Source organism: Scardinius erythrophthalmus, assembly GCF_964197995.2.
Source record: "Scardinius erythrophthalmus genome assembly, chromosome: 19".
Taxonomy (NCBI): Eukaryota; Metazoa; Chordata; class Actinopteri; order Cypriniformes; family Leuciscidae; genus Scardinius; species Scardinius erythrophthalmus.
Window position 1 is genome coordinate 12,781,978 of NC_138239.1, and position 25,773 is coordinate 12,807,750.

The 25,773-nt window shown below is 38.4% G+C and overlaps 1 protein-coding gene across 3 annotated transcripts in view; it reads right to left on the reverse strand.

Moving 5' to 3' along the window:
* Nucleotides 1-1,328: 1,328 nt before the first annotated feature.
* ldah (lipid droplet associated hydrolase) overlaps nt 1,329-25,773 on the reverse strand; it is a 41,269-nt gene continuing 16,824 nt past the window's right edge. For all 3 annotated transcript variants that reach the window (XM_081347581.1, XM_081347580.1, XM_081347579.1), the window contains exons 4-7: nt 19,153-19,319; nt 14,695-14,935; nt 5,466-5,548; nt 1,329-2,779 (exon numbers count right to left, since the gene is read on the reverse strand). In XM_081347581.1, coding sequence (XP_081203707.1) covers nt 2,588-2,779; nt 5,466-5,548; nt 14,695-14,935; nt 19,153-19,319 — 683 coding nt within the window. In that variant the 3' untranslated portion in view covers nt 1,329-2,587. The remainder of the gene's footprint in view (nt 2,780-5,465; nt 5,549-14,694; nt 14,936-19,152; nt 19,320-25,773) is intronic.

The following is a 25,773-nucleotide window of genomic DNA, read 5'->3' on the forward strand; positions in this document are numbered from 1 at the left end:
CAAAATATTAGTGGATTCCTGGAACTGGGCGTCGTTACACTACATCCTTATGCATCGCTTTCTGCCAGGACTTTTATGGGCTTTTCCTAAATCACGGAAGTGACCTCGACGTCCAGGTTAGCGGTAGCATGAGCCATCAGCCAACAAGTGTTATTTAAATAAACTCCTGATGTACTTACAAACTTTCCAATGCTTCATTTTATGAGTACAGCACCTATTTGTACAACTGTAGAAGTTTGGTACCATTTCGGGCATTATTAGTGGGGTAATTTACGAGATACAACCTTGGATCCATTAGCGCCTGCACTAAGCCATTCGGCTGATATCTCTAAATAAGCTCTAACTTTAACATTGTTAGACCAAGGGAAAAAAAAGGCTTCTGGGGGGGTGTTTGGCTTGAGGTCATGGTGCAAAGGACCCTAGGTTGATTTTACTCCGAACCATCCCTTTAAAATGTGAACAGGATATTCTTCAGAAATTAAGAAAATAAGTCATACAGGTTTGAAACGACATCACTTTGAATATGAGCATCAGAGTAAAATATAAATGTTTTGATGTTTCATTACATTGACTGAGGTGGTTAGAGGACTGAATAACATTACGGGTCCCTGGGCATTTGAGGTAAACTGTCAAAATATTTCACTTGGTAATTCCCAGGAAACCATGCAAGTGGAGAACAAACCTACAGCCGGGTTTTCTTATAAGAGGTCCCGCTTTGGCTCCCCATTCACCATAAAGCAAACTCTTGGGATAAGTCCGGAGCCAAGTTGGGGCCTAAAGAATCTAAACTGGTCTCAAGCTAAGAGAATAGCAGCTTTACAGGTAAAACACTATTCCAGAATCCTGCTGATGCAGTCTAGAGAATAAAAATGATCCAGGGTTAATGTTGAGGTCCATTTATGTGGAGGCCGCTCAAATATGCATAATTTTTCTGCCTTTAACCAGGGTCAGCCCAAGTTTCATTAAAATTCATAATATTGTGGTCCATGCTAGTACAGGCATTTCCTGCCATATTAATACATTTTCTCTTCAGAAAGAAATCAAATCACATGTAACATGTCCTAAGTGTAAAACATTTCATTGAAAAACCAAAAAGAAAAGGTTCAAGAGATCGTACACAAGTGATACATGATGGTAAAGCAATATTCTGCAAAAGCTTTCCCCCTTAAATACTGAATATCTGAATATTCAAAACATTTCATTCATGACAATCAACATTGTAATTTAACTATACTAAATGATTATAGCAAATACATAGAAATTCAACATTTCTCTCCCAATGACAGAAATCAACTTGAAAAAATTCTAAAACTGGACAATGTCTCTTTACAAGCTTTTATTGATTCAATTGCAAAATGTTTTATTAACAATATATCGTATTTGTTAACAATTTTAATTAAACTATACTTCTGTATAGTTTACATTACGTATTTTTTATTCTTTTTTACTGATGTTATTGTATTTTTTTCCACATTTTATTATAAAATAACTTTATGTAATTTTTTATGTTGAAAAAATTATTTTCCATCAAGAGGACAACATCGTCATGCCAGGCTGTTGTTGTATACAAGAATCTTGTTCTTAAAGGTGCATTGTGTAATATTTAGGAGGATCTGTTGACAGAAATGCAATATTATTTACATAACTAAGTTTTCAGTGGTGTATAAAGACCTCACTTAATGAACGTTATTAGAATGAGCCATTTATATCTACATACACCACGGGTCCCCTTACACTGAAATAGCCATTTGCGCCAACATGTTTCTACAGTAGCTCTAAACGGACAAACGCGTTCCATCACTATGTTGTTCTTCGTGCAAAGAAGCTAGCTAAAGTCAGCGAATAAAACATTGACACAATGACTAACAAGTAACAATAATATTTGCAATAACATGTTTTACTGAATAATTAAGTAAACCTAATTTCTTAATTTATCTTTGTAAAGAAACCTTATTGCTTAACTGGCTACTCTCTGCTGTCTCAGACGACGACATCTTTTCCTGTCGGCCACCGTAACTTCTGTTGGTTGCAATTCGCAACCTCACCTCTAGATGCTGCTAAAAATTACACAGTGCACCTTTAAGTGACTTGTCTGGTTGTCAAGTTTGGAAAATTACAGATTTCCACAAAAATAAATTATTTATGCGATACACTGAAAAGTTGAAGGATAAGATACATTTACTTACACATATTTGAGAATTAATTTATCATATATTTCACAATCTATTAACATGTTCATGAATATTTTGAAGAAAAATGAAATCTCACCAATACATCAGTCATAAAGCTCCATCGTGACTGTGAAGGGACACGTGATATGGTTGATACGTCACCATGGAATTCACACTGCACCGACACGCTGACCAACGGCAACAGACACCGAATGAACATCTTAATTTGGCATTTGTCGGGTCATGGAATGTTTGACAAGTGACACACTGTAATCTGGTGATCTGTTGGTTCAGTGTGAATTAGCCTTACATTCTAAAATACTGGTCTTTTTTTTTTTTTTTTTTACTCACACAGAGGGCTCAGTTAGAACATTTGTCTGATAGACATAAAAGTTGAATAAATGTTATTCTGGCAGTTAAAGCGTCCTCAAATCATCTAAGATCCACTCAGCCGTCATGTTAGCCATTTCATCCCCTGAATCCAGGACAAATGCATGCCGGATGCCCCTCTCGCACAGGCGAATGTCCCCTTCAGGGAAGTCCTTTCTGATATCATGGTAATACTGCACAGGGCACCAGTGGTCCGTAGCTCCATAGTAAAAAATAAGCTGAAAAAGCCAAAAAAGACAAAGCTAAAATGATTTAGGTTGGTTCCCGCACTGTATGTGGGATTCACCACTATGACCATGCATCATAATAAGAGCAGAGCTTCAACAATTCAGTTTTTCTGACATCCATTTGAGAGAAAGCTAGTACTTGTGTGTCACAAAACCCCATATTTCATTTTAAAGACACAATCTATGATGTAAGATTAACAAAAGTAGCAGCCCTCCCATTTGATTTGCATAGGAACTTAGACCACCACTGGAGTTTATAGCATGTGCTCCTTCATATTCCTCAGCTCACCTCATAATTTCACAAACCGCTATCAAAGAATTACATATGCCATTATTTAAAGCTCTAAAACTTTTTGCTTTGTGAAAAGAATTCAACTAGGGCTGTCAAATAATTAAAAGATTTAATCAAATAAATTACATTATACACTAAGTAACTGCATAAATGAATATTTGTTTAGAGAAAACCCTAATAAAATATAATTTGTTTAATTTATCTTTTTTTTTTAAGAATTTATTTAAAAATAGGATAAAATAATAAAATATAATGCAATAACGTTATAATACAATAAAATCTTGAAAAATAAAATAAAGGTAATTATTTAATATAATTAATTGTACTAATTATTAATAATGAGGAAACTGACAGCCCTAGTCAAAAACAAGGTATGATCAGTCAAATATCATTTGGCAGATGAAACATCAAAGTTCATCATGTGCCATAAAGCTATAAAGCAGAATGGAGAAAGTCTTTAACAAAGGCGGAGCAAACTGAGAACTTCACAGAGGATTCCAAATGGGAAAACAATTAAGATTGCATTTCAATAAAACTAAATATAAGAAAGATTGACATTAAATCCGCTACGTCCACCATGTCCCGTCAGACACCGGTGTGGACACTTGAAGGGTATTTCCTTCAGTTAGGCTTCCGTAACCTGGGCTGAATGATGCCAATAACATCAACGTGAAAGGAAAAACCACCCGTGCAGATTTCTAAAGGCTATTTATTGGTGAGACCTCGAGAGCCGTACACAATAGAAAGATCAAATTCTCTTGTCAACTGCTTTGCATGATTTCTCTGACAAACTGCATAATGTATAGCCTTTGCCGACTGTACCAGTTAATCATGATGGGTTCTACATCTGTCGGCCTGATCGATTTCACCACAGCCCATAAATCTAATAGAGGAGTCAGATGCATGTGGTTTAAGGCTGAGAGGGGTTTAAACATATGACCTCCTGTCTTCACCTTCAGCTTTTTCGGAAGAAAATTATTCTAGCATCGCTATTGGCAAGCGAGACGGACTGCGAAGCCGATACCAAAGAATGCCACGTACTCTGACACCCATACGGACAAACAGACAATGGTAGTCGGAGACATGGACGGAAAAGTAGAGCTTCCTTCCTCCGTGGAATTATGGGTGGGATGCTAAAAGATCAGACCGGGAAAACATTCGATCGGTTTCCAGACTCGAGGGAATTTCTGAAGCTTTGACCAGGAATTACTTCGAGTCGAGGTGCTATGGGTAACATAAGAAGCAGGCCTCGAGTATGTGACTCTTAAGAGCGGTGACGATATCACCTTTTTAACTGATGACAGATATAGACCATCAGGAGCATGTGTACGTGGTCTCTGCTTTGCATCACACCACAGTACTGAAAGGAACACATGGTTCTTCCGCCCATGCTTCCATTGAGAAAACGGAAGGGTGGGTTGGAGGAACGTGCTTTGAGATCTGATATCTTTTGATCGGTTATCATCTCTCTGAGGGTTAGTCAGCATGGGTTTCATCTGCGTCTAACATGTTTAGAGGTTTGATCAACGCCCTTAATATGTAGGAAATTAAGGAAAGCTGTGTCATCTGATTGTTTCAGTAAAAACAAATAACAACGGGGAACAATGCTGTTGGCTACAAATGACTTATTACAGTCATCTACAAGTGATCCATCAACATTTTGGCCACAGACAATATTGGCGATATATCAGTTGATTTTCCATATTTAATTGTGCATGCTCTTTTCCGCTTAATAACATTGTTAAATGCAATCTTTGGCCAATCTCAAAATAAACATGCATTTTCATACTGTACATTATTATGTGATCCCTAGCAATTGAAATGATTGTTTATTTTTAGACAAAATAGTACATTTATTGGCTATTTATCACTTATAGAATATTAGATTTTTTTTGTGAAATGTAATACCCCAACATAATTGTACTATGCATTGTTTAATGTATGTCTAGAAGAGACTGGATGTGTATATTGACTGAATAATAAAACATGCATTATAGAGGGAGTGATAGACTAACACAACATCTCATAAGATACATTGTAGGATACAGATGTTCTTGAATTGGCAACAAATCAGTTCGAGACTGTTGGGAATAGAGTTTGTTTAAAGTAACTTGATCAATTCTGACATGTGCATAATTACACCATTTTTAATTATACCATTTTGTCTATACTGTCATTTTATTTAAACAGCACTTTAAATATTGTTCATTCCATCCGTCCTTCCTTCTTATGTGAAATAAATCACTAAAAAGTTATTAAGATTAATAGAATTGATAGTTGTTCTAAACAAAGGCTAATTTAAAATGAGTGTTTCAGCTTTTGGCCATGTCCTGAATTTAAAATTTTCGCTTTTATTTGGTATCACTCTTATCTACTGTTTATTACCTTGCTGAGGTGTTGACGAATAGTTGCGTTGTCTCTTTCTACAACCAGTCTCATTTCTTGGCTTCCCATGTACATACCATTGGCTGTAGAGACAAAGAGACAACAACAGAGACAGACATGTGGATTAGCATATTACAAAATTGCAATAAATGAGGTAGTGCAAACAGAACTTTGTAAACATTTGCATTACACATCGGCCACTGCAAGGTTTACTAAACATGCAGAGTATCAAAATTAAATACACATCCAAAAACGGCACAACCTCAAAGGCCAGTGCTCGTACAAACACGGAAACAGCAACCAGTTCATGAGGATTACATCTGTTCCCGTTCATATTTACTGGATGTACACTCCTACTAACAGTTTAATGATGCACAATGATGTCATTGATTTAGGGTTCAGACTCTGCACTGAAGTGACGTATGTCGTTTGTGAATATTTCATATGATGTGTTCACAGGTCTCTACATGCAGGCTTTGCAGAGTGGATATTTAAAAGAAATGCCATTGATTTTATACTTCATACATACATACATATACATATATTTGTGTGTGTGTGTGTGTGTGTGTGTGTGTGTGTGAGTGTGTGTGTGTGTGTGTGCGTGTGTTAAAATGTAAAATATTATTGAAAGAAGTCACTTATCACTACAGTATAAACAGAAAAAAAAATATTATTACAATTTAAAGTAATTGTGTTCTACTTTAATAAAAAAGTAATTTATTCCTGTGATGACATTACTCCAGTCTTCAAGGTCACATGATCCTTTAGAAATCATTCTAATATGCTGATTTGCTGCTCAAGAAATTTGCTGCTCTATACTAATATATACTACATATAAACAGATTTAGATTACAAAAATATCTGCCTCAGAAACAATGAGGAGTTTTGAAAGAATTCATCTAAATAAAACTTGAAAAAACATAAAAAAAAAAATTAAAACTTCAATGTTGGGTTTCTATGTTTTATAGGGACATTCCATATATTCCATACATTATATTCCAAGTATATATTCCAATATACATGCCTGTACATTCCATTGACTGTATATTCTATCCCCTAACCTAAACCTACCGATTAAAAAAAACTTTATGCATTTTTACATTTTCAAACAACATCACTTAGTATGATTTATAAGCGGTTTTCCTCATGGGGACCAAAAAACATTCCCACAAGGACAAGGATTTCGGATATTGCCATCTTCGTGAGGAAATTCTGCCCCCATGATGTAGGGTTTACCAGGAGCGCGCGCACACACACACACACACACACACACACACACACACACACACACACACACACACACACACACACACAATCTTGAGATCCATAAGCAAATACAAGCTGCTTGACCTTGATGCCCTTGGCAACAATTCAAAGAGAGTGATCCTGATCTTGCGCGGGCCAAACATTTGGCCAAGAGATGTGTTAATATCCTTTCTCATCAGGACATTCTGTTGATGATTGTTCACCCTCAGACTATGGAGGAAGTGTGTACATGTGTGTGTGGGTGCATGAAGAAAGCATCTGTGTGTGTGTGTGTGTGTGTGTGTGTGTGTGTGTGTGTGTGTGTGTGTGTGTGTGTGTGTGTGTGTGTGTGTGTGTGTGTGTGTGTGTGTGTGTGTGTGTGTGTGTGTGTGTAAGGAAAAACTCCTCAAATGACTTGCTTCCACTGAGTGAAAAGGAAGTGTGGGTATGATCACACATCCGCACGGCTCTAATGCTATCATATTAATCATGGCCGTGTACTATATCATCCAGCACTGTTAACACATTTCACAAGACCGAGAGCCACATACTAAAAAGGCAAGTAATCAATTTTATCCCTTTCTCAAAGCAGAAAAGCACAGGGAAAAAATGTTTAAAATAATTTAAAGTTACGCCATGTTTCATTAGTAAGTTCATTCTTAATGTTTCCTCTTTCAGACTGGAGAGTTTAATTCAGCACTATATTTTTACAGAGGAAATGATTTTTGGAAATGGGGAAAACTGAATGAAAGCCTTCTGTGCAAACGAAGGGTTTTTCCACATTTCATTAGTGGTGGTTGCGAAAAGAATTATTACAGTCCTTGGTATGAATATTTCCCTACTAAATAGTATGCAAAAAAGCCGTACATCAAATTAGTACCATGTCCGAATCCAAAGTATTCATAAAACCCAGATGATCCCAAATACCCAGATGATACTGCTTCTATCGAGATTCTAAAGTGTGTATCTGATGTTGTAGGTCACATGACAGTGGCAACATGGCGGATGTATGTCCAAAGTGTATTCATACTGCACACATGCATATGTGTAAACAAGCAACCAGTAAACAACCCCCAGAACCATAGCAACAGCCTAGCAACATGCTAAAAAACATAACTTAACAACTTAAGGTGTGCTTTTTGGTGCTAAACATCTTAGTAAGACCATGACAACCGATCATTAAAGAGTACAAATCTAGCTTCAGGTCTGATCAGTAACTTCCTTCAATGCGTGCCTTCACACAAAAAAGAAAACAGAGTGTGCCAGTCATATTTCAAAGAACTGAGCAAGAGGGACCCATGGTAGAATGTCTCCTTTATTCCCAGCATCAGAGAGGTTTCAGAGTCACTTAAGTGTTTGGGTTGGCTGCTTTTTGCTTCCAAATAAATGTTAAAGTTATATGTAAGCTTTCCTTTGCATTTTGATGTGTACTAAAGGGAGACATGAGTCATTTGAGATGAGGTGCAAACAAATATTTGCCATAGAACACAATGAACACATAGAAGACTTACTAAGGCATCTAATTTTATTACACTAAACACATCACAAACAACATCTCCACCCACTGAGGTAAACTGGATCAGAGGATGTTTAAACTAGAGGGTTTTACAGAAGAGTAAAGTTCACTGCATTTCCCTTACCTTTACCCTATGATTCAAATACAAAAATCTTTGAATGTAAGTAAATAATCAGGAAGCCTGTTGCAGTTTTTCGATCAAATCATGATATGTGAGATAACTGCAATCATTGTGCCCTTTAAATCTCGATTACATATTATATATCCAAATAAGAACATTTTTAGTTGACATATTTCTGGTACTTTAAGAGTTTGATTAATTCTAAATCCTTGATACAGGTTGTTACTTTGTGAATGCAGAGCAATCCACTTTACTGATTTAAATTCACGAAATTACATAAAAATAATGAAATGTAATGAAAAGAGGAGATGGGACCATTTCTTTAGATTGGGAATGAAGAACATATAAAAAAAACAATGTTTTTTAACGAGAAATTAAGGCTAAATTGCTGAAAATACATAAAAAGTTGGAACAGAATCATTCTGTGATGACGGACGGACGGACAGACAAACAGACAGACAGACCTCTTATTAATATTCAGGTGGCTGGGTTAAAAAAATAAATAATCAAGAGTGGGAAATGAGAGTGGACTTGACTAATTAAAATATTAAGAAATTTTAACATTTAGAATATTAAATTGATGTTTTACAACCCTATGAAATATCAGTTTAGAAAACCACTTAAATCAAACATTTTATGTCTACTAGTTTAACGTAAATAAATGACTTTACTTAAGTTGTGTGTGTGAACACACTGTAAGTGACAGTCAAAGTAGAGAATTTTAACCTTATTTGTGTGACAATTACTTTCATAATCATCACAGTCCATTGATACACTTCGTATATTAAAGTGTTGTATAAATTGAAAAGGTGGGATGACAGATAGGAGGAAAAACCCATGAGGAGAAGGTAGGGGGAAAAAGAGAGGTTGAGATCTTTTGAGGGAGATGGGTGTGCCAGTCTTGGGGCAGCGATCTGCGAGACATCCCCTGTTCTATCTCACTTATCTCCAGGGGGGTATCGGGATGGGGGGTTTGGCAGGGCACAGCATTCCAGTCAATTTTACACATCCTCACACATGCACCTAGTTAACAACTGTCTGGAGAGGTAGAACCGAGGGATCTGGGCGCAAAAACGCGGACACAGACACACAAAGATGCAAACAGACAAACATGTGCAGATATTTCAGTGTCTCCTGTTAGCGTCCTGGGTACCTTCATGTGGCAAGGCACAAAATCAAGATGGGCAGTTGACACATGACGCGTCTATGGACTTTCTTCATTAGCATCAAGATTTCAATGGATATTAGGTCATCATACTTTGATAAATTATGAATTTTTCATTTTTTAAAAAGTTGCTGTATAGTAAATGTATATGTTGAAATTGCCAACTCCCCTAAAGTATTTCATATCAAAATCTTATATGCACAGTGCAAGCTCAAGCTGTGATACTTCATAACTGAGCCAAATGTTCAATAATAAATCAAACTAATGCCTAATCTTCAAAGATTTATAAAAAACAAATCAATTGCAAAAGACTGTAGTGATTCAAGGGGCAGCATGAGCCTCACAAACAAACAAAAGCTTTTAAATGTTCCATCCTGTTCAGTTCAAGATGCGGGTTGGGAACAAAACGTTTTCTTCTTCCACTGTGCCTAATGTGCCTCTATACTCTTTGCATTTGCTTCCCAATTATTTTACACCACACATTCCTATTGGGTCTTAAACCATTTATTTACGTCTTTTTTTCCAGTCACTTTGCATTAGTAACACAAACAAGACAAGTTCATGACGGCAGAACCGTCTGAAGTCCACGGACACAGAAAGAACAGCGTATCGTCCAGTTTCTCCACCGTTTGCACAGACCACAAAGTCGCAATGTGCTTCTCTTTATTATATTTCCCTTTAAAAGAGCTAAGCGAATGTGACAATTATATTCTCCCTTCCAATTCAATAACACATGTCGTAATAGAAATCCACATAAACTGAAATACAATACAGATTTCTTTTTTCATTACGTTAAAAAGAACACAAGGTGGGTGGCCATGATCCATTGCATCTCAAGTAGTTCGGAGAGCCGACATTTTGGGGAGTTACTCTAATAAACAAACCTTGCGTTATAATGTCATCACATTTTCATTCATACCCGTAATGAACAGGATATTCCTATTCAACACTTTGTGCTTTTTTCATGACAGATCACACCTGATGCCCTGGTTATGAAATTAACGATAGCTACTTTAGTTATGACCATGTAACAACTTTTAAAGAGATTACAATTTCAGCATGACCCTATTATTAGAGAGGGTCAACTGTTCTGCAACATATCAAAACCACAATGAGAAAATGACTGTTGTTACATACTGGATGAGTATGTAATGTTTTTTTACTGGATGAAAAAAACACACATTTTTGAGGGATTTTTACTGCCCTCTGGGCCAACACAAGAGTTGCAGATGTGGTTCTTGGATCTCAAGTAAAATAATAATATAAAAATAATATAAATGACTAGCCCATGGACACAATGTCATAAAATGACAAACCTTCAATATCAGGCAGCACAACGCTCTATGAAGTGTGGAAAATCAGGAATCTATGTATTCAGCTTTGACGTGATCAAGTCTCAACACTCGATTTTCAAATGGAGTAAATGATGTATGTGAAAATCCTCATCCTTCAAACATTCAACAGATAATGAAATCAAACATCAAGTTCTCATCAGTTCTGTGGTCATTACAGACAGTAAGATAACAATAGATGACATTTAAATCTTTATAGAAAAAAACAAAAAGAATTGTAGGATAGTCAAAACCAAATATATTGCAGTTTAACTCTTAAGGGCTTAGTTTACCCCCAAAAATTAAATTATCCTATAATTTACTCACCCTCAAGCCATCCTAGGTGTATATGACTTTCTTCTTTCAGCCAAACACAAGCAAAGTTATTTAAAAAAATATCCTGGCTCTTCCAAGCTTTATACTGGGAGTGAATAGTAACTGAGATTTTGAGGCCCAAAAAGCGCATCCATCCATCATAAATGTAATCCATACGGCTCCATGGGGTTCATAAAGGCCTTCTGAAGCGAAGCTTCAAAATATATATCAAAATATCAAAAATCCTTCAAAAATATCCCTATTTATAGCTTCCGGTAACATTCGTCCACACGTTTTGTTTTGCTCTCCTGCACTTTGGCCGGAACTCGACTTGTGTACGGAAGCCAGTGATTCAAGTTCATAAAGTTGTAAATATGGATATTTTTTATATAAAACCACATAGCTTCACTTCAGATGGCCTTTATCAACCCCCTGAAGCCGTATGGATTACTTTTATGATGGATGGATGTGCTTTTTTGAGCTTTAAAATCTCAGGCGCTACTCATTCCCATTATAAAGCTTGGAAGAGACAGGATATATTTTAATATAACTCCAATTGTGTTTGGCTGAAAGAAGAAAGTCATATACACCTAGGATGGCTTGAGGATGAGTAAATTATGAGATAATTTTCATTTTTGGCTGAACTAACCCTTTTCACATTGAAAACAGATGCAACAAGCTTCTTTGTACTTGTATATAAGTTTATAAAGTGTAAGTGTAAGTTATAAGAAGTGTAATTAAACACTTGTTCCAAGAGGTTTAATTATGTTTTGTGGAACAGCGTATTTGAAGCTATAAAATTGATTTTGCATAACTGTTACAATGAGAATATAAGATGCACTTTTTAGTCACCACATTGAGCACTGCATCTTTTTATTGTGTCCTGCTCCATCTAATGGTGATGTGCAGGCAAATACTAGTATAACTTCTATGAATTTATTCACCCTCGTTCCGGTATGATTTTCTTTATTCTACAGAACACAAAATATATTTTGAAGAATGTTGATAACACAACCACGGATTTGCACGGACAAAAAAAAAACACTGAGATATTTCTTAAAATATCTTATTTTATGTTCCACAGAAGAAAAAGTCATACAGGTTTGGATTACCTTGAGAATGAGTAAATGATGACAAAAATGTTAATTTAAAGACTCGCTGGAAAAAGCAAGAAGGAAGTTACAGTAATGTACTGCTAGATGTTCCCATTGTTTTAAAAATCTATGATGAACAGAAAATCCAGGAAGAAACAACAATTGATCAACAGCCAAGCAATTTTGTGTTTTGTTCAGTAATAAGTCTAGCAATGTAAAGGTGTTCCACATATAAGCAGAAACAGGTGGCCGGAGGAGGAAGTGAATATGACTCAAAAGTAAGGTGGCAGATAAGAAGTTCACGAGTTTAGCCTCTAGGTTCCAAAATCAGGTCGACGTTAACTTTGTTCCGCTCTAACAGGAAAGGGAGCTACTTGCCGCTACGCTCTGTTTTCCCGCTTTCCCAGGTGAGTCAAATTATGATCGGAACAGCAAAAGGAACTAAAGACAGAGGAGTTCAAACTGCATCTCCAGAGATGGTGGGTCAAATCTCCCGCTTCTCATAAATGAGGCCAACAGAAGCCTGGATAGAAGAGTGCAAAAGTGTTCAATCATAAAACCGTGTCATGAGAACTGGCATAAGTAGTTAGGTGAGTGAAAACAGAAGCTGTGTGAAGTGGAGTGTTGCAGACTACTGAAAGGATAAAGCATATTAGAGACCGTTCCATAGCCACTTTCCCTGTGGATCTGCGAGCAGGCACGCCTCATTGACGTTTACGCTCCTAGATGCAGAACCTTGATGTCTGCATGACAGACACTGTGTGCATGCTCCACATGCAGTTAACATCAAAATATCAACATTCTCAGTTTCAAGGAAAGGGATTTCTGAGCAAATAAATCCTTAAATGTGCCCAGGAAGTTCCAGCTAATAGCAACATGCTTTCTTAATTAAGTCTGTCAACTCGCCATTAATTACAGATGTAATACAAGACAGAGAGTCAGAGCAGCTTTTCGTATGCAGTCACGGGCCAGCACTCAATGGTACAAAACGCACGCATGCACATGTGTACATACAGGACCACCTGGCCTTTTCGATGAATAACAAGAGATTAAACTTCCTTGCAGCAGTATTCCAACATTTGTTGGTTTTTAATAAGGAAAGGGGAAGAAATTTTCACTTGAACATTTTGTTCAGATGGAAAAAAAAAAAGCAAAATCCATTCCAATTGACACTACATGAGAAGTGCTAATGATTAAAAGCATGCTTACAAGCACTGTCAGAAGCAAACCTCCAAATCCCTGCGCAACGCAGGGAGAAGGAAACTAAAGGTAGAGCTGACAGCATAAAAAACAGACAAAAAGGAGAAAAGAAGGGCGAGCGAGTGAGAAAACTGGTTCTTCGGAGCGACTAGAGAGTGGAGCTCACACTAATGCCTCTGGGCTCGACTGAGGCCTCTTTGGCAGAGACTCTCCGGCCATCACAACATCCATCACTCTCCTCCCAGGACAGACAGGGAAAACACTCAGCCTTTCACCTAGAGAGAGACTGCGTTAGCGGTCCGTTCGCTCTCTTGCTCGCTGGAGAGGCCTCTTAATTACTCCTACTCACAACACTTCATCTGCACCATTAGTTCATGTACAGAAAGCCCTGGGGATCAAATATGAGTTATGATAAATAAAACTTTATTCAAAACATTGTGAGATACTGCTCTCTTGGCTGCCACTCAAATATTATTTGCGTTTTCCCTCTCTTCGGCCTCGACTTTATCTCAACTAAATCGGGCGAGTCATCTTTGAAGTGGTGATATACTTCTTATCGTCTGATAAAAAGAGAGAGCAACGCATCTGAACAGTCAAGGTTTGGAGGGATGCCAACATGTGAACTTCTGAAAGGTTTCAGCACCTCATTGAAACAAGGATTAGATCTTTGGAGCAGACTCCTAACTGAGAGAGATGGAAATGGAGACCTGAGGGGACATCACTGAGGTGAACAGAAAGGTTGCGTGAGACAACCTAAAGTGTAATATGTTACACTTTAGCAGTGTCTTATAGTGCTCAGAATATTGCAGACGCTACAAAAGATGCATCAAATGCTGAGATGCATCCCAACAAGAAAAAAACATGAGCAGTAGATATTTCTGGGCCAAGTAACTTTCTGAGGGAGGGGGGAATTTTGCCAAATGGATTCAAATTATGGAATAACCGATAAATTATGGTAAAATTAGTTAAACCGAGCTATGAGTCCTACACTGAACTAATTTCTTTAATTAACAAACAAAGGATTACATATATATTCACATATATACATAGAAACACACACAATTCATATACAATTATAAATATATATAAATGTATATTGGCTGCCTATCAATTGGCTATTGAAAAAAACATTGTTCAATCAATATATCAAACCACCCAATACACATTATAGTGCATTTTATAGCTTGTTCTATTCAAACAATACAGTAAAAAGTTTACAGTTGAGAACACAAGGAAACTCACCAGCACAGTCTACATTGATCAGGCTGACGGTGGATGGGATGATGGAGGTGTCCAGTGTGTATAAATTCCTCAGGGCCAGATGCACCATGCTGATCTTCAGCCTCTCTGGAAGGAGGGAGAGCAGGAAGATGGGCAAATAGAAGGCGTACCGCAGTCGACAGAGCACAGGGGTCATGACCTTTCCTTGAGGGCTACAGGCCATGCGCTCAATCGTGGGGAAGAGCATCACTGCCTTTACAACCTAAGGATGAGAAGTACATATGGAGATTTTTTAAATGAACCAGGGTCATTTCAATTCCTGCACTTTCTCTTGGCCCATTTACATTTGGTCAGGTTAAGTAACTGACACTTATGCAGAAAACCAAGAACAGCCAAACAATATGTTACATACTGAGATGTAACGCATAATATTTACGACAGCATTGCAAGCACTTATAATCATAACAAATGACATGTCTTAATTTCAATGCTTAAGAGTTATCAAGCTAAGAAAAATGACGTGCCTGTGCTCTCGCTATATTATGAAATTGATAGGAGAGACAAGGGAAGGAGGGAACAGAGTGGAGAGAGAGAGAGACTTCCAGAAACAGGAAACACCTGCCTCTGTTTGGCCATTGAGTAGAAGGCAGCTAGACTCATTCAGTGAGTAAGACAGAGTGGATGTGCTTCATCTGTCTCTACAATCCTTTGCAGTTGCAGCCAAGTATTTTTCAATGAAACTAAACAGTGCAATATCTTCAATTCTCTTGTGTAAAATATGTGATAGCCAGCACAATTCTTTGTCAGCAGTGCCAAATGCAATCTATTCAGCTTCAAACCACTAAACTTCAAACTCAGCTAGTTCTGCAATCCTGAAAGAGTGCTGGTTTCATCACGCCCCAGCAACAGGCGAACGGGCAAAGTTCTGCTGCTGCTGAATTTATCATCTGAACGGGCCTTAAGGAACTGAAAAATATATATTGCTGTCAGTGGGAAAGATATCAAAATCCGAATGGATGAGCGATTCACATCCCAGAGTTCCTCTGTCATAACAATTACAATTGAGCCAATTTCAGAATGGAGATCAAATTAGTTGCTCTGTTTATGTGTGCGAAGAAAAAACCTATACAGTTTACTCAACTATAAACTACATTTTCTGGAGTGAATGTGAATGATGCTTGTAAAACCTACAGTGTTCTGGGTGGTTGCTAAGACTCTACTATCCAGTTGGTAAGATGTTCTGAGCAGTTGTTAGCAGGTTGCTATACAATTGCTAAGATGTTTTGTTGCAGTGCAGTTTGTAGGGTGTTTTGTTAGAATGTTCGAATCCTTTGTTTGTCAGGATTCTACAATGCAGCTACTAAGGTGTTCTAAGTATGAGTAATAGTATTAGTGATAGTGGCCACTAATAAATCTATACACAGCTATCTAATACAAATACGGATACAGGAAGCATACAAACCTCTCACATAATACTTTTCATCGGCCTTTCACTGCTCATCCTGATGCCCATCATTTGTCAGACAAAGAGAGAGAGAGAGGGGGGGGGGTAGCAGTGAAAGAGAAAGGGAAAGGTGAAGAAGAGGGAGTTGTGTGCGGAGCAGGTGATCTTTGATGTGCAAGTAGTGCTTTTGACAAGAAGCAGTTCCTCTTCCTGGAGGTCACAGGAATGTAACAAAGAACACAGAAAAATCTGACAGAGTCTCTGGGAGTGGCTCTTTAATCAGAGAGACAGACGGCCAGTCATACACACACGCACTTCTACTTCTAGAGGGTTTCTTCTCTGGTACTGCTGAGGTCAGGAAGGGGGAAGGAGCGATCTGCATCTGGAGAAGGGGCGAAGAGAGTTTAAACGTCACAATCTGACTTCCACGGATCTGTGATGTGAGGGTGCAATCTGATAGTGGAGGAATGTTAATGATGCACAGATCTACTGGAGCTTCAGACAGCATGATGGATCATACGGCAGTCCAGACCACATCTCTTTCAACTCAACCACTAACAGTGAGTATCTCAATGGTAATCGTGATGCAACGACCGCCTCTCCTCACGTTAGCACCACTCCGTCCTTTCGATTGATGCCTTGCAGAAGAAAAGGCGGTGTATTGAACTCTGTTGGAAGTGTGTGAAAAGGTCCACCTGAAGTCAAAAGCTCCTTGTCACCGCTACCCTTAGGAAAAGACTGGTCATTTCCTCATGGATCCCGATGGGAAGCAGGAGGGAAATCCCATGATGTCACTTTCATTTTGATGAATGAATGCACCAAGCCAGGCCATCATGCCCCTCACGCTCTACCAGGCTGAGAGAAACCACTGCCCTTTGCGTGCCAGACCGAACATCCAAAAAATCTTGAGTTTTCACAACCGTGTGACTCCAATGGGCTGGACAGTCCATGGTCACGTCTGGGAGCATTAAAATCTGAAGATGTTGTGAGGGTAATATGAGACAGGTCTGTGTGCTGTAATGTTTACGCTTGTGTTTGGCTCAAGCTGTGACTGTAACAATGTTTTATTTGAGTAAAGTATGAAATCACACCAATACTTCAGGACTGTCGGTCTGACCTCTGCTCCCCAAACAGAGGCCCACCCAGAACGCTGCGACACACTTGCCTACAAGTTAAGCCACACATCCAAGTCCTCATGTCTGGGAAGAGAAAGACACATTTTTGTGTCAGGGAAACTTGAGTGTTCCTTTAATCTATTTTTTAACTGCAATCAGAGTAATTAACCAACATGTCTATGACACTAATAAAATGTAAAGCAACACTTCAGCCAACAGCTGTTAAACCAAACTTTACATCTATGCAAACAACATTGGAAATGACATCACCTTCGCAGGGCACATGGCAAGATGGCTGCAGCAGGAGGAGTCATAAAGCACTTTCCTCACCTAACGGTCCCTAGCGCTCTACCTCAGGCTGAGGTGTTGGCTGGAAAAAGAACTGTAGATTTCCAATCCCTGCTGCAGCCTCACAGCAACAAATCAATTGCTCTCTTTAGACCATCTATTCTACAACTGGCACATATACGGTGTCACTTTGTTACAACAAGTAAGTACTTCAAAGGCAACAGGGAAGACTTTTGAACTGGACTCATGACAGAGACAAACAATTTAGCACCTCCATGTGCAGTGAATCAAACACTTCCTCAAGTTTTAGGAAGGTTTTCCAACCTACCTCATGCTGCTCCTGGTTTGAAGCTGAAATCTGCAAAGCTTCTCCTCCAGAAGAGCACTAAAGAAGCCCCTACCATCATTTACACAGACTGGTCTCTTCTACTCCAAAATAAATATCTAGAGCCCATAGTAACAGTTTCTGATTATCACACATCATATGTTACCAGGCATAATCACCAGGTTGGCTTCCTGGCAGCCTGCAATCTGGAACTAGAGAAAATCTTTTCTCCTTTTGTGCATGTTTGCTCTGAGCCACGGCATAATTCAAAAAGAACAGATTCGAATTTTGAAAGAAACAAAAGGTCTACATGGTTGGCAATGTTTTAATTACCTGGAATGAAGCATATTTTTTATAAATTATGAAAGAGGACCTTCGAATCGATGAGCGTGATTGTGTCATCATTAAAGAGAAAAAAGACCAGCTTTAGGTCTAGACTAAAAGTGGTTTGGATGTGGAATGTTTCCAAAACTATCAGAGCATATTTTTATCGCACTGCAAAAAAAGTGGCACATAACTGCACTGGCCCCATTAATGTAGCTAAAATCCATTTCCCTTTGCCAGGAGGAAAACACACCACTAGTGAGGGCAAACACTAAAAAAGATATTAAGAGAGAAGAAGGAAAAGATTTCTGGGTAGAGAAAATGCTTGAAAATAAAAAATGATAAGGAGCACATCTTAGAGCAGGAAAACCCCAGAGGAAGAAAGAAAATCAAGGTTCTTTTCCATGTTATTTAATCTCCTGACCTTTTACACAGCAAGAAAAGGGAACAGAAGTGTTTGCTGCTGATTGGCATTGTCTTGCTGAGCTGACAATGCCAAGTTTCAAATCGCTGAGGTGGTTCTGTAGACAGCAGTACAATGCTGTTTAATGTGGAGAATCGAATAGAATCAGTAGATAGACTCTAGACAGGGCACAGAAACAGGAAAGAGGTTGTGGGTCAGCGGTCATTGGGGAACTTTTTTTTTTAATTCACAATGAGCAAATATATAGGTTTTCAAGGATGTTAATAAATGTGAATAATCTAGACAAATCCTTTTTTTGGGGGGCTGAAATTTTATTCAATCATGTAAATTAAGATTTTATTTGGTGACTTTGAATGTGCTAAAATTCCTCTAAATACGTGAATATTTTACCTTCAGTTTAAACTCCAAATCAGATAAATGCATTTATTGTGTTGCAACGTTTAATTATTATAAAATTATTTATAGAAAATAACTAGACCATATCCAGCAACTGGTAGGGTGTGTGCTACATTAACTGCATTTTAGTTCAGATAATGCCTTCTCATCCATGTGCTTATACCTTGAGATCTGGGTCTCTCTTGATCATGTCCAAGATGATGTAGCAACCGATGGAGTGGCCAATCAGCAGCAGGTTGGTCCCCCGAGGCACATGCTTTCGAAGGAAGGCCAGCTTGTGTTCAATCTGCCCATCTAGCCCAAAAACATCCTTCTCTGTCACAGACGCATCTTTGAAGGAAAAATAGGGGGGAAAAAGAATAAAGCTCTCACACCAAACCCAATGTACATTGTACATCATCACATGGTGGCCAGGACCGTTGCCAATACTGTCATCATGACCTAGAACTAGTAAATACAGCAAATAACATAATTAGACAAAGCTGCTTAGTTTGATCGATTGTGGAGCTCTGATCACAGCTGAATGTGAATTGTAAAGGATCCAGAAGGCACTTAAATTGTTAAGCGCTCCATATAAGAAGTTTTCTTTCATCATCTTGATCTTGTTCTTCATTATTTCTTTGGAAAGGAGTAAAATTACGCTCTATTGAATAATCGCAGTAACTGGAGATCCTGATAATGCTTGGCAGGCTTTGATATTAATATCTTCCTACAGGTGCTGAATTCACCAGTATGAACCTGAGAAAGGGCAAGAATTAGAAAGACAATGGACTGTACAGAAACAAAAGAATGACAGAAGAAGAGAGAAGAAGCTGGACTGAGGTGGGGTGAGGCTGAGGCATTTATCACTGTGATGAGTTATGAGAGCAGAACTGTTAATGATGAGACAGGGGGAGAGAGGAGTACCAGAGGGGAGAGAGAAATAACTCAAATTAGCTTCAAGACATAAATAGACAAAGTGCTCCTTCATGAGACATCTCACAATATATGGTTTCTGGAGCACACTGCATCTTCTCCTCTTTCTAAAATAATAAAGATATCTCAACTGACGTAGTTGCACATGGCTAATTACTTAGACCTGTTTTATGATGAGAAGTGCTGGAATAACAAATCCTAATGGTCTCGTAGATTACCTCAGATTGGACTCTTGTTGAAAGACAAATTAACATATTTTTATAAATTGTTGTACAGGCAACATATAAAAAAAATGACACCCCAAATATATATATATATTTAAACTGTTTGATTTTAGAAATTAATTATATATTTTTTGGAAGAATATCCAATATTTGTTTTAACATTGTTTTAATGTAGTGTTCAGTAGAGTAAAATAGATCCGCTACCTCCACTGACCTTCACATCTTTAAAGAAGATAAAAATGGAGTTTAAAAAAATGAAAGGTGGTGGAGGTGCCGGAGAAGCAGGAGGGGGACCACTAAGACCAAAAGGAGTGCATATGACCTTAAGGTACAGAAACATGCAGCAGAGATAAAAAGGAAGCCGAAGGGAGGAGGAACCAATGAAACCCATTCAAAAAGTTCAAAACGTTAAATCATTTTCATTGCATAAAATACCAGTGGATGTACAAGAATGATAAGATAAGACAGGGTGAAAAAAAGACATACACATTAAGAGGGGCCTGAGACAAAATGCAAGATTCAAAACTGTGTGCCATATGTGCATTACAGCTTAAAGCTGGGTTTTGGGTTTGATGGAAAATTGCTAGGCAAAAATCACTGCCAAACATCAACATAAAAGTCAAATGGCATGTGATGAAAAAGAGAGATAATATGACTTGTTTGTGGATTCTGTGGCTATAAACAAGATATATAACACGATGTATAAACATAAATATGGATATGTTTTTGACAAGTTCACAGAACCAAAAAAATCAGTTCATGTATTATGAGTTATGAGTAGGGTTGCAAAATTCTGGGAATTTTCAAAGATGGAAACTTTCCATGGGAATAAACGGGAATAAACTGGGAATTTTCAAAGTTGAAGGTTGGCTCTTCATAGGGAACTTACATATAGTTGAGGAAAGTATATTTTAGCATAATCTTGACTAAAACAAACAAATGCCATTCAAATACACTTGAATATCCATGCCATTCCTCAATCACGTGCACATAGCACACTGCTTACTGCATGGGTATTGTGACCACACCCCCTACTGGCACTGTGCATGCCTCCATCACATGTACAGAAGCCCAAAGCACAAGACTATTGAAGGCACACATTTGAGCCTGTGGACTAAACAAAGTGAAGTAAGTTTTGATGATATTATGGGGAAATATATTTATTAAATGTTTAAATTGCAAATATGACATACAAATGTATTCATCTAGTAGATAGCAAGCTGATAAGTTAGATGCTCAATAAGCTAGCATAACTTTATTTACCACATAAGTAGGGCTGGGCGGTATGACGGTATATATCGTTACCGCGGAAGAAAATGTCAACCGTAACAGATTTTATTCTGTGTATACCGTGACATGTAAATAAGTAGGCGTGGTTAACTCACGTGCAGCGTGCGTGAGACTGAGACACAATTGTCAAAGAAACATGAAGAAAGACCAAGAGGATCCACAAAAAGAACTAGATGTACCACATCGCGGTACAAAATACGACCGCCGCTCAGGCCTGCACTGGCTTTCCACAAAAATAAATGACGTGGAGTAATTTGGCTGTATTGCGTGTTTAAGTATATACCTAAAAAAAGTAATAGTATGTGCATGTCTGTCTGTGTGTGTGTGTGTGTGTGTGTGTGTGTGTGTGTGTGTGTGTGTGTGTGTGTGTGTCTGTGCGTGTATGTATGTGTGCGCGTGTGTGTTTGTGTGTCTGTGCATGTGGATTTGTAAGTGTGTGTATGGGTGTGTGTCTGTGCGTGTGGATGTCAGTGTGTGTGCATGCTTGCATTTGTTTGTATTCCTGCATGTGTGTGTGTGACAGTATCATCCTAAACCAGCAACCCTTCGCTCAACAGCACCATCTACAGGCCGATGAGTGTACAGTCACAAAATGTGCACATAAATGAATTGATTTTATACCCCCCCATGGATGAAATTCTACAAAACTTAGCAGAGGATACCCCCAGAGGATGTCAAGTTAATCATACACATGAAATATGGTGCAGTTCTGAACATCTCCACTGAAGATAGGGGCGATTAAAGCAGAATAATATTGCATTTTCATTTTTTATGGGAGGGGCGCAAATCACAAATGAGTGATTATGGGCTAGGTTGATGTGGGCCCTTAAGAGTGGGCCCTACATACCATAAAAATTTCTTCATCCTCGGTGCCACGGTTCAGGTAGTTATTTAGGAAAAACTGCATTTTTTTGGGTTTGGGGGGGCCCAGCGCGGGGGGGGGGAGTGGCCCCCGGGGACCAAACTAAATTTTTCCTCAGAAGTCTAGTGGGGCTACATGCCCACCAAATTTCATGTTCCCCGGTGCTTCGGTGTCCCTGGTATCGTTGACGAAAAATTTACGGGGGCCCCAGCGCGGGGGGGAAGTGGCCCCCGGGGACCAAACGAAATTTTTCCGTAAAAGTCTAGTAGACCAACATACCATAAAAATTTCTTCATCCTCGGTGTCACGGTTCAGGTAGTTATTTAGGAAAAACTGCATTTTTTTGGGTTTGGGGGGGCCCAGCGCGGGGGGGGGAGTGGCCCCCGGGGACCAAACGAAATTTTTCCTCAGAAGTCTAGTGGGGCTACATGCCCACCAAATTCCATGTTCCCCGGTGCTTCGGTGTCCCTGGTATCGTTGACGAAAAATTTACGGGGGCCCCAGCGCGGGGGGGGGAGTGGCCCCCGGGGACCAAATGAAATTTTTCTTTAAAAGTCTAGTAGACCAACATACCATAAAAATTTCTTCATCCTCGGTGCCACGGTTCAGGTAGTTATTTAGGAAAAACTGCATTTTTTTGGGTTTGGGGGGGCCCAGCGCGGGGGGGGAGTGGCCCCCGGGGACCAAACGAAATTTTTCCTTAGAAGTCTAGTGGGGCTACATGCCCACCAAATTTCATGTTCCCCGGTGCTTCGGTGTCCCTGGTATCGTTGACGAAAAATGTACGGGGGCCCCAGCGCGGGGGGGGAAGTGGCCCACGGAGACCAAACGAAATTTTTCCGTAAAAGTCTAGTAGACCAACATACCATAAAAATTTCTTCATCCTCGGTGCCACGGTTCAGGTAGTTATTTAGGAAAAACTGCATTTTTTGGGGTTTGGGGGGGCCCAGCGCGGGGGGGGAGTGGCCCCCGGGGACCAAACGAAATTTTTCCTTAGAAGTCTAGTGGGGCTACATGCCCACCAAATTTCATGTTCCCCGGTGCTTCGGTGTCCCTGGTATCGTTGACGAAAAATTCAGTAAGGTGACGAAAAAAAAAAAAAAAAAAAACTTTGACAATCCCTATATGACCGCTTTCGCTAGCTACGCTAGCGGCGGTCATAATTATGTTTTCAAAATTAACGTGATATTTTCGGGGGGGAAGGCGCATAAGTCAACCAGAGCAGTGCAGCACACTGAAAGTTTAGAGAGACGCACATGCTCGCAACGGGGCTTACTTGACAACAAGTTCATATATCAATATTCTAACGAATAGAAATAACCTTAAATAATGTATCTATCCGTCTCTTATGTGTACAGTTACTTTCAGAGTGGACGCGCAAGCGGTTGCCGTGGTAATGAATATTTCCAAATTTCCCCAGCTTAACTTTCCATGGAAATTTACCGGAAACTTTCCGAAAATTTGCCGGAAACTTTCCGAAAATTTGCCGGAAATTTTCCGCCCCTTTGCAACCCTAGTTATGAGTTAACTATTATGAGTAAATAATGATTTCCCAAACGACTGTTTGAATCTGCTCTATCTAGTAATCTTTCTGACAGATGCTCTTTAGCCTAAAATGTTGATGTTATACACTACCATTCAAAAGTTTGAGGTCAAGAGAAGATAAAAAGATAAGATTTTATTCAGCAAGGGCATATCAATCAATCAAGTCACAGTAAAGACAGTTATAATGTCACGAAATCAAACAAATAATGTTCTTTTCAACTTTCTTTTCATCAATGAATCTTGTAAAAAGATGATTACAGTTTCCACAAAGCAATTAAGCAGCATAACTTTTATAATATTGATATAGCATTGATAATAATAAGAAATGTTTCTTGAGCAGCAAATCAGCATTAGAATGATTTCTGAAGGATCATGTGACACTGAAGACAATGCTGAAAATTCAGCTTTGATCATAAATTATATTTTAATAGAAAACAGTTCTTTTAAATTGTAATAATACTTCACATTATTACTGTTTTACTGTATTTTTTATCAAATAAATGCAGACTTGGTGAACATGAAACACTTCTTTATTATAAGTATTTATTGGTCATTATGAAAGTTTTGGGATGCTGAGTAGGACCTTAAATGGGGACAAACTCTACAGCATACACATCATTTTAGGAAAAACTTTTTAAACAATAATATTTTTTTAAAAGTACTGACAGGCTCTCAATCCAGGGCTATTTTCATTCATGAATACAAGCGAGAGATCAGACACTGAGCCGTAAAGTCAGTGACCTGTGCATGCACACACATTTAGCTCTCCCCAACCACTCCTTACCCCTCATTTCCCATTTTCCAAATCTGATCTTGATTTTTTCCCGAAGGTTCCCACTGAAGTTTGCCTACAAAGGGGCCCTACATGTTTATCTACCAGCACAGAGGGGCACTATGAGCTCAGAGCCCAAACACCAATGAGACCAGTTCACACAATGAGCGGCCTCTCAGGATTACCTCATGAACATTTAAGACTATCCTACATATACAAAACCAACATCCAGCTGCAATGACCTACCTAAATTCACCTACATTAAAGCAATCTTGAACTGCTGGAAAGATGGTTACAAAAAAGAATTCTTCCTATCTTACATTATATATTAATTATATTATATTATTAATAAACCCTATTTTTCATTTCATATAATTTTAAAAACACTTTTTAGTTATTTTTATTGTGTTGTGTTAAGAAATAAATCACATGACAAATACAGTATCACTCAAAGCACAATTTAAAGCTAACATGAAATAACATTACCAAGTGAAAGGGTGGAGGACTACTTTTTTGATTGGGATATAGATGCTATAAATTCATTTCACCCTCAAAAGCATCTCAACATATCCCAATGTTAATGCTTCTTTTTCAATCATTTGATATATGTTATTACTATCATAATTATATTAACATTTATATTACCATGTAACATTTTGATATTACTTTAGATAATGCGCGCTGTTTGAATTGGGCATAATAAGACAAATAACGTGCATTGAGAAACTAAATAGGGTCAATTTGGAATTAAAGTGCCCCTATTACACTATTTTAAAGTTTGCTAATGTTGTTTTGGAGTCTCCTACAACAGGTTTCATTCTCTCATAATATACATTTGCACATAATAATTTTCAATGATTCTCAAACGACTCGTCAGATGAAACTCTCTAAATTCCTGATTGGCCAGACAGCTCAGTCTGTTGTGGTTGGTTTACCGCGTACAGCGCGCGTGTCGAAAACAAAAACGGCCATTGCCATAACAACGTCAGCTGTCCTGAGGCTTCCTACACCGTAGACTAAACACAATAACAAACAATGACGTAGATTTTACCATATCAATCTGAGCGAGAGTGCGATGATGAAACACTGGAAGAAATGAAAGCTTTAGCAAGTTCTGCCGGGAAGACTCTGTTACGTTGTTACGTCACTTTACCTTCTCATCTATCCAATCATATT